Raw genomic sequence first — 16,378 nt, forward strand, 5'->3', positions numbered from 1 at the left:
GGTTGTTTTAACCCAATTTTGGGTAAAATATGGACAAACCAAGCCATTGAGTTAAAAATGTAATTTAAACATGTAACCCAATGACTGAGTTTGTCCATATTTTACACATCTCCTCACTATCCACCAGCTGCCTGTCCCCTGAACAGATTGTAAAAAATGCGGTCTCTGTAGACACCCCAGGCTCCACAAACAGCAACAAAATCAAACTGGGGCAACTCGCTCCGCGAAACAAAACTAACATTGTTCCAGTTCCATTATATGAAGGCATTTGTCTAACTTGGTGACATTACACCTTGAATGAAGTATCAGTACGGGGGGACGAGAGTGTCTAGCTAACCTCCGTTTTGTTTGACAATACTTCGAACGTCAACAAGATGTGACGACACCCAACATCGCTGGGTTTGTTAGAGCACCAACTTTACTTTAGTTTTTCATATCAAACTCCACTAATATCATGTACAAATATCCTAACCCATTTCGTACGATACCGTGGAACAGTAAATTGGTGTATGCGTGTATCATCCTGATATTCTTTTAAGACAATCTCATCCTCTTCACAACTGCCCAAAACCACTTCGCTGCTCTCAACGACTGTAGAGACGGGAGTGAATGACCCGTGTAAGAGAACAAGAGCCAGCCAGAACAACTCAAGCATTATTATACCGGAGTACAGCCCCATTGTGCTGAAAATCCTGCTTGGTCTGCAGAAAACTACTCGACTGAACAACATCAACCCACAAGGTTTACATTTTTCACATATTTTAGTTGCAGGCAAAGGCAATTATTCGTCTGGTGCTTACTTGGACACTGAGCTTGATGTCCCCATGCTGGCATGTAACAATCAGGTGGCCTGATTAGACTTGAATGAACTGTCAATCAAACCCTCTAACATCATCACAGGATACAGTGGACAGGCTTTGGTGACACAACAGGCTAACAAACTGTCATACACAGTTGTGGACAACAGGCTGTATAGGGAACAAAGTCTCATTCACACACACACACACACACAAGATAATTGTCTATGACAAGAAGGTACTTCACTGAATATAGTGATGCTGAAGACACTTTACTTAAAATGGCAGATAAATCGCTAATAAACAGGTCCGTCATAGACTTGATCGAGCTTATAAACCAGTATAAACTGATGATGCTGCATTTAACAGCATATTAAATCTGCAATTTTCAGTGTCTTCAGCCTGCTAAATTACTAATTGTAAATGTCATCATATATCATGTTTGCTGTGCTCAAAGCATTTTAAATACAATATTTCAATCTAATATTCAAATATAGTTCATTTAAATTGTAATAATATTTCACAATATTAATAGTGTTGGCCTGTATTTAAAAGGCATGTACATCTATACATCTAGAGAAGGACAGCACTGTAACGCAAGATGGATCTTACCAACACCATATGCGACAAACTAAGACAATAAGTGAAAAAGTGCATTATTATTATATACTCTTTAACTTTTGATAAGACTTTGTTAGACTGCATCCAAATACTGCATATTATAATATTCTTACTTTCCAATATTAAACAAAGTTTACTTCCTTTTTCAAAATTATCTTTTTTTCTCTCTCGACCATCCTCCTTTTCACTGATTAGGAATTTATTAATAATAAAGATACAGTAACTTTAGAGGTTTCTGATTAATTTCCACCATCCCTGATCACTACACTACATTACTCTTCAGATAATCAAAGGAAATGCAGACTTAAGCCCCTATTCTCTCCAGGTCCCAAAATTACCCTCATACGTAAGAGCAACATGAGAAGAGAACAAAACAACAGCCCAGTCCAGTGGTTCTCAACCTTTTTGACTTTGGCTTTATTTGCATATTAAAAAAGAGTTTTTAACTGAGACAATAAAGAAAATCATTCATTTTAGAAGTAAGAAAAATACGGTAACACTTTACAATAAGGTTTGTTAGTTAACATGAATTAACTACCGGCCCCATTATATTTGCCATCAAATTAAATATACTGTTCATGATGAAACAATGTTTAATTTTCCGATTGAATTCCTCAATTCAGGCAATGATCATCTCACCTTGAGGAAAGACAGGTTACGGTTGCGTTCAATACTGGTGATCTCCAGATTTCCCATGACCACCTCACAGTTCTCATAGAACTTCCGAAGAGTCTTATATTGCTGGTCCAAATCCGACAGCGTGCTGAGCTTGTTATCAGTGCCAGGACACACTGCAGAGGAGAAGGAGAGAGAGAAACAGGTAAAGGACAGAAAAATAAGAGATGGATCAAAGCAAATTAATCCTTCAAAATGTATTGTAACTGCAGCTATGAAAGACAATACAAATTAGGTAGGTGGGTGAGAAGTAAAAAAAAAAAAAAACAACCCTCAAAAAATATTTGGAAACTTTTCAAAGCAGCATTAGGTTCTCTAAACAATGTGTGGAATGTCCTCAGGACACAATCATAAATCTTTTTCTCCATATGGGCGCTCCAGAATCGCACATATTGTGTGTAATGACACAGGTCATTACTTTAAGAAAGTAATTAGCCAAATTAGTGAACGAAGGTTCATGTGTGTTTGTACTTCCACTGACCTGCTTTTGCAACGCTAAACATCTGCCATGGAAAACAACCACATAAAACAGAGATTTTGCATTTTTTTTGTGTGTGTGTGTGTGTGCCTGGAAACAGTTAACATCAGCATCTCTTTTCAATTTTGTCCAACTGCACCGAGGGCTGTTCTGCAGGTTTTAATGAAGTATTTGATGAGTGATTGTTGTTGCGTGGAATCTCAGAGATGCCATGCAGGCTTCATTCATGCAGATCAAAAACTCTTCTGTCTTTGTTTCAGTTTGGAGTGACTCATCACAGTAACATTCACTCATAAGATAAACTGATGGGGTCTTCATGCACGGTAAAACACTGTAACAATGGATTCGTTTACAACCCGCATTGGTTTAACCAACACTATCTCACGACCAATTCGTACGAATTCGACGCATGATTAAAAAGTGGCTAATTCGTACTAATTCGTACGACCTCACTCGTACTAATTCGTACGATTTGTCTAAACCCACGTGATGGTTAGGTTTAGGGGCGGGGTAAGGGGTAGGTCATTCGTACGAATTCATACGAATTGGCCAATTCGTAAAATATGTACGATTTAGCAAAATTGTATTAATTCGTACGAGTGAGGTCGTATGAATTGTTACGAATTAGCCACTTTTTAATCATTCGTCAAATTCGTACGACTTGGTCGTGAGATCGGGTTGGTTTAACCACATTGTATCACACGTTTTGCCATATGAATGGTGTGACTTTTTTAGTGATGATAATGTAAGAACACTTGTTTTCAACGTTTTTTTGCTCATCATTTAACTACCACCACAAGGGATTCCCAAGTAAAGCAGTATATACAGTACATAAAAAAAAAATAGTACAGTAATTATATTGTGAAAATATCCACATTTAATGAAATGTTAGAATGCTTATATTTTACACACTGAAGAAGTGTGCACAATTAGATCAAGGTCATTTTGACTTCATTTTTGGTTAAATTTAATGGACATATTTGAATGGACTCAAAATGATCTGCATGTCTGAAAATCAGGAAATGGGAACACTAAAATGCAACTTTATAATATGGGTATGAGTCACGATCCCGGTCTGTGTTCCCCTGTCTTGTATTGGAATCTTATTTTGAAGTACAATAATATATATTCAGTCTCTGTGATAGGTTTTGTAGACCTTTAAACTATAATTCATTTCCCCAGGGAGCTATGATGTCTGGTTTGGGTATGGACAGGAGTGATCCAGGAGCTCATGACAAGTAGCCTCCACCAAAAAAAAAAACAACCTTTGGGGCTTCATAGTCCTCCACCTCTCTCACTGTGAAAATCGAACCACTCAGCATCAGCGCATAGTCCATATAGTAAAGGAATACAAAACCTAATCTGTCACTGGGCAAAATGTGGCCAGAAACATAACTTTTGCTTCCTTTTACTGTAGTAGCTACTGTTTTGAGATATTTCTAAGCCGTGTGGAGAACCAGTGGAGAAGTGTTGTTTTGGTGTGTATGGTATTAGTGATGATTTCCAGGGACAGTGATGATGAGTCTTGGCTGAAGGAGCTGTGAGGGCTAACAGGCACAGGAACAGACAGCCTCCTTTAACCCTGGCAGAGGTGTCAGACTTGACATGCAATTAAATACACCTATTTCCACCCATCAAACACCTTCCTGGGTCCGGCCTGAACCATCTGCTACATCAGCTGGCCCATGACTGCAGAGCACCACAGAGAGGATTATTGTAAATGCGTGAGTGGAAAGTACATATCCAATGATTCATCTGAAAATGCTTTTTGTTCCTGTATGAATGGCCATTAGTTTCCTTTGGCAGGAAATACTCACTATGTCACTTTTGCATCAGTGTCCATTAATACCAAAAGCAAGTTTTTACATGTCTAGTTCTTGAGGTTGTTGTCCGCAGTAAGAGATATAAAGAATACACGTATACATTAAATGTGTAATATTCATTCTATTTTACGGTAATAATAATAACAACAATATAGATACAAAGATTATAAAATAATTATGTGTATATATATATATATATATATATATATATATACACAATTTATAATATATAATTACATAATTTTATATGAGTACATTTTTTAAATAAAAAATAAATGTGCTGGAACAGTGGGAAGAAATATGAAAAATTTGATTTAAAGGTTGATCAATAACTGAGTCTATATTTGTGATGTGGTTATAGCTTTATGTGGCCACTGGGCAAGAGGGGATGCTGCAATTTAAAGAAATAATAATATGGAGAAATTGAACGCTGAAGGGGAACTTTAGATGAAGAAGTAGGGTATAATTGAAGATGGGCCGTTGAATTACTTAAAAAAAATATATTGCACACCCGAGGTGGTAATGCAGTCACGACACGAGAGGGAGATTAAGCATTTGTGAACAGAGTTCAGCAGCGGCGTATTTACTAATAGAGAGACTGTAAGTTTATCTGATCCAAGAACAGCGCTGTTATTACCTCGCTAGTGAGAAATGCCATGTAGCTTTTAAGTTGTTCATCAGAACAGTGCTGTGACAACACGTTTCTGTGCGAGTGTGTGTCCGTACTGTATGTGTGTGCATTTGAGTGGGCGAGAGAGCGGGAGAAAGAGAGTGTATGCTTTTCGTACAGTACATTATTTTGTAGCAAAATGGCAAAAACATGAAAATAATTTGTTGTTTTGTTTTTTTATCCTATTGTTTAATATATTTATTTGCTTGGTCAGTGTCGTTGTGGGTTTGGGCTCTTTTGCTGTTGTAGTCTGTAAGGACCTCATTTGGCGAAGTGATATGGAACTGTAATCCGGTCAAGACCTGGAACTACTTTAGCTGTGCGTTTCCCTGAAAATAATTGCAAACCTTAGAACGTTCATCAACAACGCGTTCTCATCCTAGGGCGTCATATAGGTGACGCTTTTCACATTGCGTCTAAATCCGACACACATGCCACCCTTTAGCGTCAATATAACACGCTTCGGTTATGGGTGGGTTTAGGTCTGGGGTAGTGTTAGGGTTAGACCACTAGGAGGCGCCTTCTGGCCCATGTATATATCTGCGTCTCATATTGACGCTAAAGTGCGCCATGTGCATCGGATGTAGACGCAATGTCAAAAGCGTCACCTCTATGACGCCTTGGGGATGAGACCGGGCTGTCATCAACCAATCAGATTGAAGCATTCAACTGGCGTCATAGTATGCCCCCATATGTCCCCCCCCACACACGAACAGATGCATGCATGCACACACACGCATAAACTCCCCGCTGTGGAAACTCTGCCTTGTACTTAATGTTGTGGGCATGTCTATGCCATTGACTCCTGGAATTCCTGCATGGAACCGCTGCCAAGAGAAACTAAATGAATAAAGCCTACCGCTGTGCTGCTCTTGCAGACTCATTCATGGCAGGACTAATTTACTTCACAGAAAGCAGATATGGCGGGCAAATGAGGACATCTTTTCTTTGCCTTTTTCCCACCGTCATTTCAGTAATGCCATTGTTGGACCATGGAGGTCAGGACCACAGGGAAAAAAAACAAAACAAAAAAACACTAATTTCTGGTGAATCCATCTTAATACGAACACAAATGGCATAAAAGCGTATGCTTATGGTGAGACATAGAAGTAATACTCAAGATGTAAATACTTCTTCATCCATCAAGTTTACAATCATTTTTTTTGAGAAAAGAGACAAGTTTGTCTCGTGGTGGGCAGCACCTATAAACTGGTGATGGGGACGAGACCGCCTATGCCGAGTCCGAGTCCATTGGTTCTCAAATACAGCCAAGTCCGAGTCAAGACCGAGTCTTTGAAGGGTCGAGTCCAAGTCCGTTGGTTTTCAAATACAGTCGAGTCCGAGTCAAGACCGAGTCTTTGAAGGGTCGAGTCCGAGTCAGTTGGTTTTCAAATACAGTCGAGTCCGAGTCAAGACCGAGTCTTTGAAGGGTCGAGTCCGAGTCCGTTGGTTTTCAAATACAGTCGAGTCCGAGTCAAGACCGAGTCTTTGAAGGGTCGAGTCCAAGTCGAGACGAGTCTGTTGGTTTTCAAATTCAGTCGAGTCCGAGTCAAGGCCGAGTCTTTGAATGGTCGAGTCCGAGTCGAGACTGAGTCCATTGGTTCTCAAATAGAGCCATGTCCGAGTCAAGACCGAGTCTTTGAAGGGTCGAGTCCAAGTCCGTTGGTTTTCAAATACAGTCGAGTCCGAGTCAACAACGAGTCTTTGAAGGGTCGAGTTCAAGTCGAGACGAGTCTGTTGGTTTTCAAATACAGTCGAGTCCGAGTCAAGGCCGAGTCTTTGAAGGGTCGAGTCCGAGTCCGTTGGTTTTCAAATACAGTCGAGTCCGAGTCAAGACCGAGTCTTTGAATGGTCGAGTCCGAGTCGAGACCGAGTCCATTGGTTTTCAAATACAGTCGAGTCCGAGTCAAGACCGAGTCTTTGAAGGGTCGAGTCCAAGTCGAGACGAGTCTGTTGGTTTTCAAATACAGTCGAGTCCGAGTCAAGAACGAGTCTTTGAAAGGTCGAGTCCGAGTCCATTGGTTTTCAAATACAGTCGAGTCCGAGTCAAGACCGAGTCTTTGAAGGGTCGAGTCTGAGTCCGTTGGTTTTCAAATACAGTCGAGTCCGAGTCAAGACCGAGTCTTTGAAGGGTCGAGTCCAAGTCGAGACGAGTCTGTTGGTTTTCAAATTCAGTCGAGTCCGAGTCAAGGCCGAGTCTTTGAAGGGTCGAGTCCAAGTCGAGACGAGTCTGTTGGTTTTCAAATACAGTCGAGTCCGAGTCAAGGCCGAGTCTTTGAATGGTCGAGTCCGAGTCGAGACTGAGTCCATTGGTTCTCAAATACAGCCAAGTCCGAGTCAAGACCGAGTCTTTGAAGGGTCGAGTCCAAGTCCGTTGGTTTTCAAATACAGTCGAGTCCGAGTCAACAACGAGTCTTTGAAGGGTCGAGTCCAAGTCGAGACGAGTCTGTTGGTTTTCAAATACAGTCGAGTCCGAGTCAAGGCCGAGTCTTTGAAAGGTCGAGTCCGAGTCCGTTGGTTTTCAAATACAGTCGAGTCCGAGTCAACAACGAGTCTTTGAAGGGTCGAGTTCAAGTCGAGACGAGTCTGTTGGTTTTCAAATACAGTCGAGTCCGAGTCAAGGCCGAGTCTTTGAAGGGTCGAGTCCGAGTCCGTTGGTTTTCAAATACAGTCGAGTCCGAGTCAAGACCGAGTCTTTGAATGGTCGAGTCCGAGTCGAGACCGAGTCCATTGGTTTTCAAATACAGTCGAGTCCGAGTCAAGACCGAGTCTTTGAAGGGTCGAGTCCAAGTCGAGACGAGTCTGTTGGTTTTCAAATACAGTCGAGTCCGAGTCAAGAACGAGTCTTTGAAAGGTCGAGTCCGAGTCCATTGGTTTTCAAATACAGTCGAGTCCGAGTCAAGACCGAGTCTTTGAAGGGTCGAGTCTGAGTCCGTTGGTTTTCAAATACAGTCGAGTCCGAGTCAAGACCGAGTCTTTGAAGGGTCGAGTCCAAGTCGAGACGAGTCTGTTGGTTTTCAAATTCAGTCGAGTCCGAGTCAAGGCCGAGTCTTTGAAGGGTCGAGTCCAAGTCGAGACGAGTCTGTTGGTTTTCAAATACAGTCGAGTCCGAGTCAAGGCCGAGTCTTTGAATGGTCGAGTCCGAGTCGAGACTGAGTCCATTGGTTCTCAAATACAGCCAAGTCCGAGTCAAGACCGAGTCTTTGAAGGGTCGAGTCCAAGTCCGTTGGTTTTCAAATACAGTCGAGTCCGAGTCAACAACGAGTCTTTGAAGGGTCGAGTCCAAGTCGAGACGAGTCTGTTGGTTTTCAAATACAGTCGAGTCCGAGTCAAGGCCGAGTCTTTGAAAGGTCGAGTCCGAGTCCGTTGGTTTTCAAATACAGTCGAGTCCGAGTCAAGGCCGAGTCTTTGAAGGGTCGAGTCCGAGTCCGTTGGTTTACAAATACAGTCGAGTCTGAGTCAAGACCGAGTCTTTGAACGGTCGAGTCCGAGTCGAGACCGAGTCCATTGGTTTTCAAATACAGTCGAGTCCGAGTCAAGACCGAGTCTTTGAAAGGTCGAGTCCGAGTCCGTTGGTTTTCAAATACAGTCGAGTCCGAGTCAAGACCGAGTCTTTGAAAGGTCGAGTCCGAGTCCGTTGGTTTTCAAATACAGTCGAGTCCGAGTCAAGACCAAGTCTTTGAAGACTTTGTCTTCAGCTGATTATAGTTATTATACTTATTAACACTATTAACTTTTTAATATTTTTGTGGAAACCATAATCTTAACTTTTTTTTACAGGAATCTCTGATAAATAGTTTCAAAATACAGTATTTATTTGAAATAGAATTTTTTGTAACATTATAAAAACATCACTGCTGCTTTTGATCAATTCCATGAATTGATGATGAAACAATGTTTACATTTCTTCCAAAAAAATATCATTTTGGTTCATCAAATATAAGACGACGTCTAAATTTCTTGCTGAGACTCCCTCGTTTCTTCTAATGGACTAACACTTATAAAAATAAATTTTCTTTAATTAAAATATATAATAGGCCCAAACATGTGTGATCATTTCCACAATGTACAATGACACAAATGTTTTCTGTGCTGCTGTGAATCACTATCATCTCTTTAATATAAAACCCTTTTCATCAAATTGATTATCCAGTTCCTTTGGATTTCTCAGCGAGCAGCGAGGCATCACCTGCTGGCGAGACACAGGTGGAAGAGATTTGTATTAAGCAGACAGAGGATTTAATGACTCGTCCCAGTCAATTTTCTGCAGCCGTTCTCTTCTTATAACCCTGAAAAGAGTTTTGCACTTAATGTAGCAGGGACAGCTCATGTCGCCTGATCCTGTAGACGGGATACAGATAAACAGCTTGACAGAACATATGCTGATACTCTTCTTGATGAATGCTGATGCATGCACTGAGTATGGGGAATTTTATCTAACAACCACTATTGGAAATAATAGAGGAGTTGCTTATAGACCCATACTAATTTGAGGCTGTCTACACTGGACAGTAGGCACGTCAAAGTAAACAATAAAAACATGCATGGTGATGCTGTATGATTCTGAAGTGTCCATTGTAGCGTGCTGTTTTGTAATGCCCCATTCACTTGTATTTGTTCATGACCTGTTTATATGTAAGGCATCAGTTATGGTCCCACACTGGCTAAACAGCCTCTGGCTCCGCCTGCTACATTAGCCACACCCAAAACTCATTCTATTGGTTGAGCTTGTAAGTGATTGACAGGTCTGAATGGACTGTTCTCAGTGTTTACACTATCTGGGACGATAACCCAATGAATAATGTAAAACAAGCTGGGTTAAGAGAATGTCTTTTAACATTAAAAAATCTTACGCACTTCACCTTTAACCCCAGTCACTGTCACCATCTATCTAGTGGGCCGCTTTTTTATCACATATTTTATTAATAATCATCATCATATTTAAACCCTCAAAATTCAGCCTGTGAAAACTGCTTTGAAATTGGATCATTGCGTTACCCTGGAAACAATATTTTAAAGGGATAGTTCACTTTGAAATTAATTTCTGGCATGTTTTAGTTTACCTCAAGGGCATCTAAGATGTATGTGTCTTTGTTTCTGCAGTAGTTTCGATTTTGATATTTTTAGGTCAAACCGTTCTTGTCTGTCAGTCATATAATGGAGGTCTATGGTCACCACCTCAAAGAGCATGCACAGAGAAGTCCAAATTAAACATGATTTAATGACTCGTAAATGTAAGTACACAATGATGGCCTAAGACACGAAATGAGCGGTTTCTGTGAGAAAACGAACGGTATTTGTATCGTTTTTACCTCTTGTAACCACAGCCACATCCAAGTGATCTGAGGGCGCTTTGTGGCTGTGGTTACAAGAGGTAAAAACAATATAAATACTGTTCGTTTTCTCACACAAACCACTCGTTTCGTGTCTTAGGCCATCAATGTGTACTTACATTTATGAGTCATTAAATCATGTTTAATTTGGACTTCTCTGTGCACGCTCTTTGAGGTGGTGACCATAGACCTCCATTATATGACTGACAGACAAGAACGCTTTGACCTAAAAATATCAAAATTGAAAATACTGCGGAAACAAAGACACCTACATCTTGGATGCCCTTGAGGTAAGCTAAAACATATCAAAAATTTATTTCAAAGTGAACTATCCCTTTAAAATCTTTTAGCGGGTTCCCCCTGTTTCTTATTGCAACATTTATTTTATCATCAAAACTTTTTCTAATCTCGACTAAAAACATATTGTCGGAAAAGTCTGAGATTCAATGTTCCATTTTTTTTAGTACATTACATTTGCTAAATTTAAACCTCTATGACCTTTTTACACCTCCATTTTTTGATGGGTTTTCACTTCAGCAAGGATCTGCTGTCTTCTTTCTTAGATCTGTATTCCAAAGCATTCATGAATAACAGTCATTTCCTTTTGGATAGTGCATGTTCACATCTATGCTCAAAAAGAAGGGTGACAATTAATGGAAGCTCTGCTGGCAGATCTGTGGCATCAATTATCACTAAACAATTTCGATTCATCCCAGTGTTAGTTAAAATAATAATAAAAAAAAGTCTGTAATGCACAAAAAAGAGCTTAAATAATTTGAGATCAGGAACCATAGCTACAGTACTTTCCATTCCCTTTCTACAAAATGAAATGAGTTGTAACATGTTAGCACATACTGTATTAACATGAAAATTCGTTACATTTTCAAAACTGTAAATAGTTAACAGTTTAAACATTTATTTGGTTTAAATCATGCTGTAGTGCTTGATATAATATCATTTAGAGACATTTCTTCACACAGCAGTGAAATGAAACCGCACTATTAATTAGTTGCTATCACAAAACATCTGGGTATTCTGACTCTTGATAAACACTCAGCTTCTGTGTGCTTTTGATGCATTTTGAGTGTTATAACATTTAATGAACAGCATCTCTGAGCCTTTGCATTGAAATCAGACACAGATGTTCGCAGAACACACGCTGCGATACCTCGAAGTCATTGAAATTATCATGCATTCCATGTCGGTCATCTTTGTAAAGGAATAATATGTGCATCGTTTTCCAAGGCAACTCTCATACGCATTAGAATATTAAATATGGCCAACCATATTTGACACTGATGTGCATTTGTTCTTTTTTTATTCTATTTTTATTCTTTTTATAATCTGTCTAGTCACTGTCATTCTGTTTGTGCTGTGGAAGCTTCCATCAACAAAGATCTTTCTGATTGTGATTCTGTGAATACGTTAAATACATTTTCAATGTTACTGAACCAGAATATTTTTGTCACTTATTTTTAACTGTTAAATCTGTCAGTGAAGTAAGAATAATTTACACCAGCAACGTGTCGGCTCAGATCCGGCCCACATCTGGTACATCTGGATTCCACACGGCCCAGATGTGGGCCGGATCTGGGCCGACACTATGTTGCTGTCTGGGATTCATTCTCTAAAACTCTTAATATCATATTCAGTGTTGCTTCTCTAGTAGTTATTTTGTTTTGAGGATTTTTTAGATTTTTATCTTTTATCTGAAACATTTGACTATGAAATAAATGTACTCTGATTGGTCGGCTGGACCAGTGTGCAAGTGTGATTGGTCAACCGATTTGAGCTCGTTTTGGAAATGTCACGCCCCTTACCATGTTTCAACACACTACTAACGCAACTTAACGAGGCCCCGCCCCCTTTATTTTGTGTATTCCTTGGGCGCAAATTATTGAAATGAGGGATTTTGTGACCTCTATGTATTATGCTCTATAATCAAGGCGTTTCAGAGATTTCAGAAACCGTGCACACTGATATCCGGAATAACTGTCTTTGCATTTAAAGGGATAGTTCACCCAAAAAAAAAAAAAAAAAAACTTCTTTCATAATTTACTCACTCATGTTGTTCCAAACCTGTATGAATTTCTTTCTTCTACTGAACACAAAAAATATATATATTTTGAGGAATATGAGTAACCAGACAGGCCCAAGCACCCATTGACTCCCATAGTAGGAACAAAAAAAAAAAATACTATGGAAGTCAATGGGGCCCATCAACTATTTGGTTACAGACATTCTTCAAAATATAATCTTTTGTGTTCAACAGAAAAAAGAAATTCATACAGGTTTGAAACAACTTAAGGGTGAGTAAATGATGACAGAATTTTCATTTTTGGGTGAACTATCCCTTTAAGAATATAAGCTTGAATAGGTCATTATGGAAGTTTTCTTCTATACTGAAATATTTCTGAGAGCTGATCTTTCTGAGATTACTGAGAGGTGGTATAAAGAACTTTTAGATAATCCTTTGAACATCGGGCTCCTGCTTTGATTTCCAAATCCATCATGTCATTTAGAACAAGATAAAGGCCATCGAGAGGATAAGATGAAAACAAAGCAGCGACCATAATGCTTTACTTACATGGCTGTTGCCTTTCTAATAGACGTAATTTATCTGCAAATCACAACATTACGGTTTACTACAAAATATCCCATTGCTATCACGGGACACTTCAGCATAACACAACAGCAAAATCTGATGCCATTAAAGTGTGGAATGCATATGAACAGAAATAATCATGTGGTGAAACAGTCCAGTGAAAAGAGCAACACACTTACAGCTCAATGTTTTCTGAGCCTTTCAAATCTTGTGGATCTTGCAAAAAACGCCCTAAGAGGGGGTCAGCTGCTGCTCTTTGCCTCAGATCTCTCAATGCCATCATAAAAAGCCCCACGACAGAAATGAGGCTGATTCCTGCCTTGCAGTGCCGATCCTGTGCTACCCTACTGGTCACATTAAACCGTCAACTAATCCAACGCGTTCTCATCCTAGGGCGCCGCGTCATAGTGACACTTTTGACATTTCGTCTAAATCCAATGCACATGGCACCCTTTAGCGTCAATATAAAACGCAGAGTATGGGTAGGTTTAGGTCTGGGGTAGGGTTAGGGTTAGACCACTAGGAGGCGCCTTCTGTGTCTCATATTGATGCTAAAGGGGTGCCATGTGCGTTGGATGTAGACGAAATGTCAAAAGCGTCAGTATATGACGCCTTGGGATGAGAACGGGCTTGCTAATCCCAGTCGACAGAGATACTCGCATGTGTTTTGCTTTCGCTCATGCACACAAAACATTTGTGAGTGTACGTAATGTTTCTCGGGGGAAAGCAAAACATTTGTGAGACAAGAACACAGAACATCATTTTTCCTCAAGTCACTATCCCTTTAATATAGCGCCACTATACTAATCACTATATAAATCATTAGCTTAGTAATATCGTTCTTTGTAGTTAGCAAGAAAAACAATGCATTTATAATAGTTATGAATAGATTGAGTTAGCTTATCTTAATTCAATTTTTTGTCCATTATTAGTTTATTAAATACATTTTAATTTTAGTTTAGGGGTTTTATTTTTTAACTATATATGTATTTTTTATACTTAAACTTTTATTTTCAGTATAGTTGCCAAGACAATCTCTCTAATTTTATTTCTACATTTTTTTATCTAATATTTATTGTGAAGAATTCACACTACTATTTTATCAAGACTATATTAAAGGAGAACTCCGGCACAAAATGAACCTTTTGTCTAATAAAACATTGGTACCTAGTCAACCGTTCTCTGAGATTTGTTTTCATGATAATCGAATGTAAAGAGTTTTATCTCTAAAAACTGTTTAGCGTATAATGCTAAGTAAAAATAAATCACTAGTTTATACCACAATCAAGGCTCAAAATAGCCCCACACTAACACAGTAACATAATGAGGGTCCATACATGCAAAACAAAACATTGAGAGCTTTGTAAGTGTACAGACCATTTAATAAGAAGATGCTTTATAAAGACTGTTCACTTCGTCTATACAGACAGGAGCCATCTTAGAAAATAGTCTAAACCACGAACGTCGTGCTGAGTGAGCTGAACTGTATGAACGGCGTTCGAGGATCGACTTATTGAGACTATTTTCTAAGATGGCTCCTGTCTGTCAACGCGAAGTGAACAGTCTTTATAAAGTATCTTCTTATTAAACGGTCTGTACACTTACAAAGTTCTCAATGCTTCGCTTTGCATGTATGGACCCTCATTATGTTTCTGTGTTAGTGTGGGGCTATTTTGACCCTTGTTAGTGGTATAAACTAGTGATTTCTTTTTACTTAGTAAATGCCCCCAGTAGTAACATTATACGCTAAACAGTTTTCAGAGATAAAACTCTTTACATTCGATTATCTTGAAAACAAATCTCAGAGAACGATTGACTAGGTACCGATGTTTTATTAGACCAAAGGTTCATTTTGCGCCAGAGTTCTCCTTTAACTATGCTATTACAAGACTATAAAATAAGACATTGCATATCTCTGATTGTACTATAATTTGCAATAATGTCATTCATTGGTGTTTTAATCATGGGTTTAGATTCATTGAATAAAGAGATTTTCTCCTCTGTGTGCAAGGCTTCATATTATTAAACATTATGAACTTAATGCCTTGACCTGGACGTCTGACCTTAAACAGTGAATCAATAAATACAGAATGGGAGCGAATGAGTTGCGGAGTTCTCTGATATACGGTTATTACAGCGAGAGGCAATAATGAACTCAATGGACTGAGAGTAATGACTCTTTGACTATCACTCATTGACTGACATTAAGACTTTGACACTGCCTTCACTTCTATTACCACACGTTCAGCACATTACAGAGGGAGAGAGTCAAATAATCAAAAGTTTGCCTCTATGAACACCTTGAGTCAAAATCAATAATTTGCCTAATTGATTTTTTTTATTTTTATTTTTTTTTTTTGTTAATAGAATAGTGCAGGTACGTTTTCAGCATGACATTGTATAATGGCTTAGACTAAGCCAGGCCTAGGCCTTGGTTCAGTTAAGACATTTTGGACAAGTTGCTTAGGACTTAAAGCTACACTGTGTGATTTTTACCCCCATCTAGTGGTGAAAAGGTATATGACCTTCCAGTGAATATCAGTTTCTGTTCCTCTCAATTCCGATTTCGTTTTAACTCCTACGGTGGCCAATGTAGTCCAAGATTAACATGGCTTCCAGTTCAACCTCGTCCGTGAGTGTTAACTCAAACGTAAGCGCGAAAGGCAAAGCTTGAATTAACGGGTATGTCCCTCTTTGGCTAATGTACTTTCAAGATGGAGGGTCAACATGGCGACTGACATTAGAACCCCTTACCCGTATGTATTTTTAATGGCATATTATACACTCACGACTCACGAGAATACTTTATTACTTGAACGAAGTAAATGAGCACATATATTTTTGAAAGAACTAAGTGTTTTTAGCTTAGAATAAACTAAAAGAGTTACACAGTGTAGCTTTAAGCCTTGTCGGTGGTTACTAATATGCATAATTATTTCAGATTTATACAAATTCTCTGCGAAGTCCACTTAGCAGGACACTATCAGGTGATTAGAATGTGTCCTATTGAGAACAGCAGGAAGTTCAATAACAGGAAGACCTCTGCAAATCAGCCTATCAGAGCTCATCTGCGATTGCTGCAATTTATGATTAATAATCAGCACACCTGGGTTAGAAGACAACTCCAATTACTTGTTCCAATCAATTTTCTTGTAAGGGGGGAAAAAAAAGTTTATAGATTTAGTCTAAATGTGCAGTTCCAACTGTTGTATTCATTAAAAAATCAATCAAATCACCACAGTTTTAACCAGGTTTGACACTGGATAATGGATAAAATGCATACACAGCAATTGAATGCGTTACATTTTTGATCCACCCAAAATCTACAATAGAATGAAAAATCCCAAATTTGTGCCCAATACACGAAGCTCTTGCA

The 16,378-nt window shown here is 39.1% G+C and overlaps 1 protein-coding gene across 2 annotated transcripts in view; it reads right to left on the reverse strand.

The window, feature by feature from the left end:
• LOC120460532 (receptor tyrosine-protein kinase erbB-4) overlaps positions 1–16,378 on the reverse strand; it is a 147,548-nt gene that overhangs the window by 65,759 nt on the left and 65,411 nt on the right. For both annotated transcript variants that reach the window (XM_039648348.2, XM_089132535.1), the window contains exon 2: positions 2,058–2,209. In XM_039648348.2, the coding sequence (XP_039504282.2) occupies positions 2,058–2,209 (152 nt within the window). The remainder of the gene's footprint in view (positions 1–2,057; positions 2,210–16,378) is intronic.

This window comes from Pimephales promelas, chromosome 6, assembly GCF_988280905.1.
Source record: "Pimephales promelas chromosome 6, fPimPro1.hap1.1, whole genome shotgun sequence".
Lineage (NCBI taxonomy): Eukaryota > Metazoa > Chordata > Actinopteri > Cypriniformes > Leuciscidae > Pimephales > Pimephales promelas.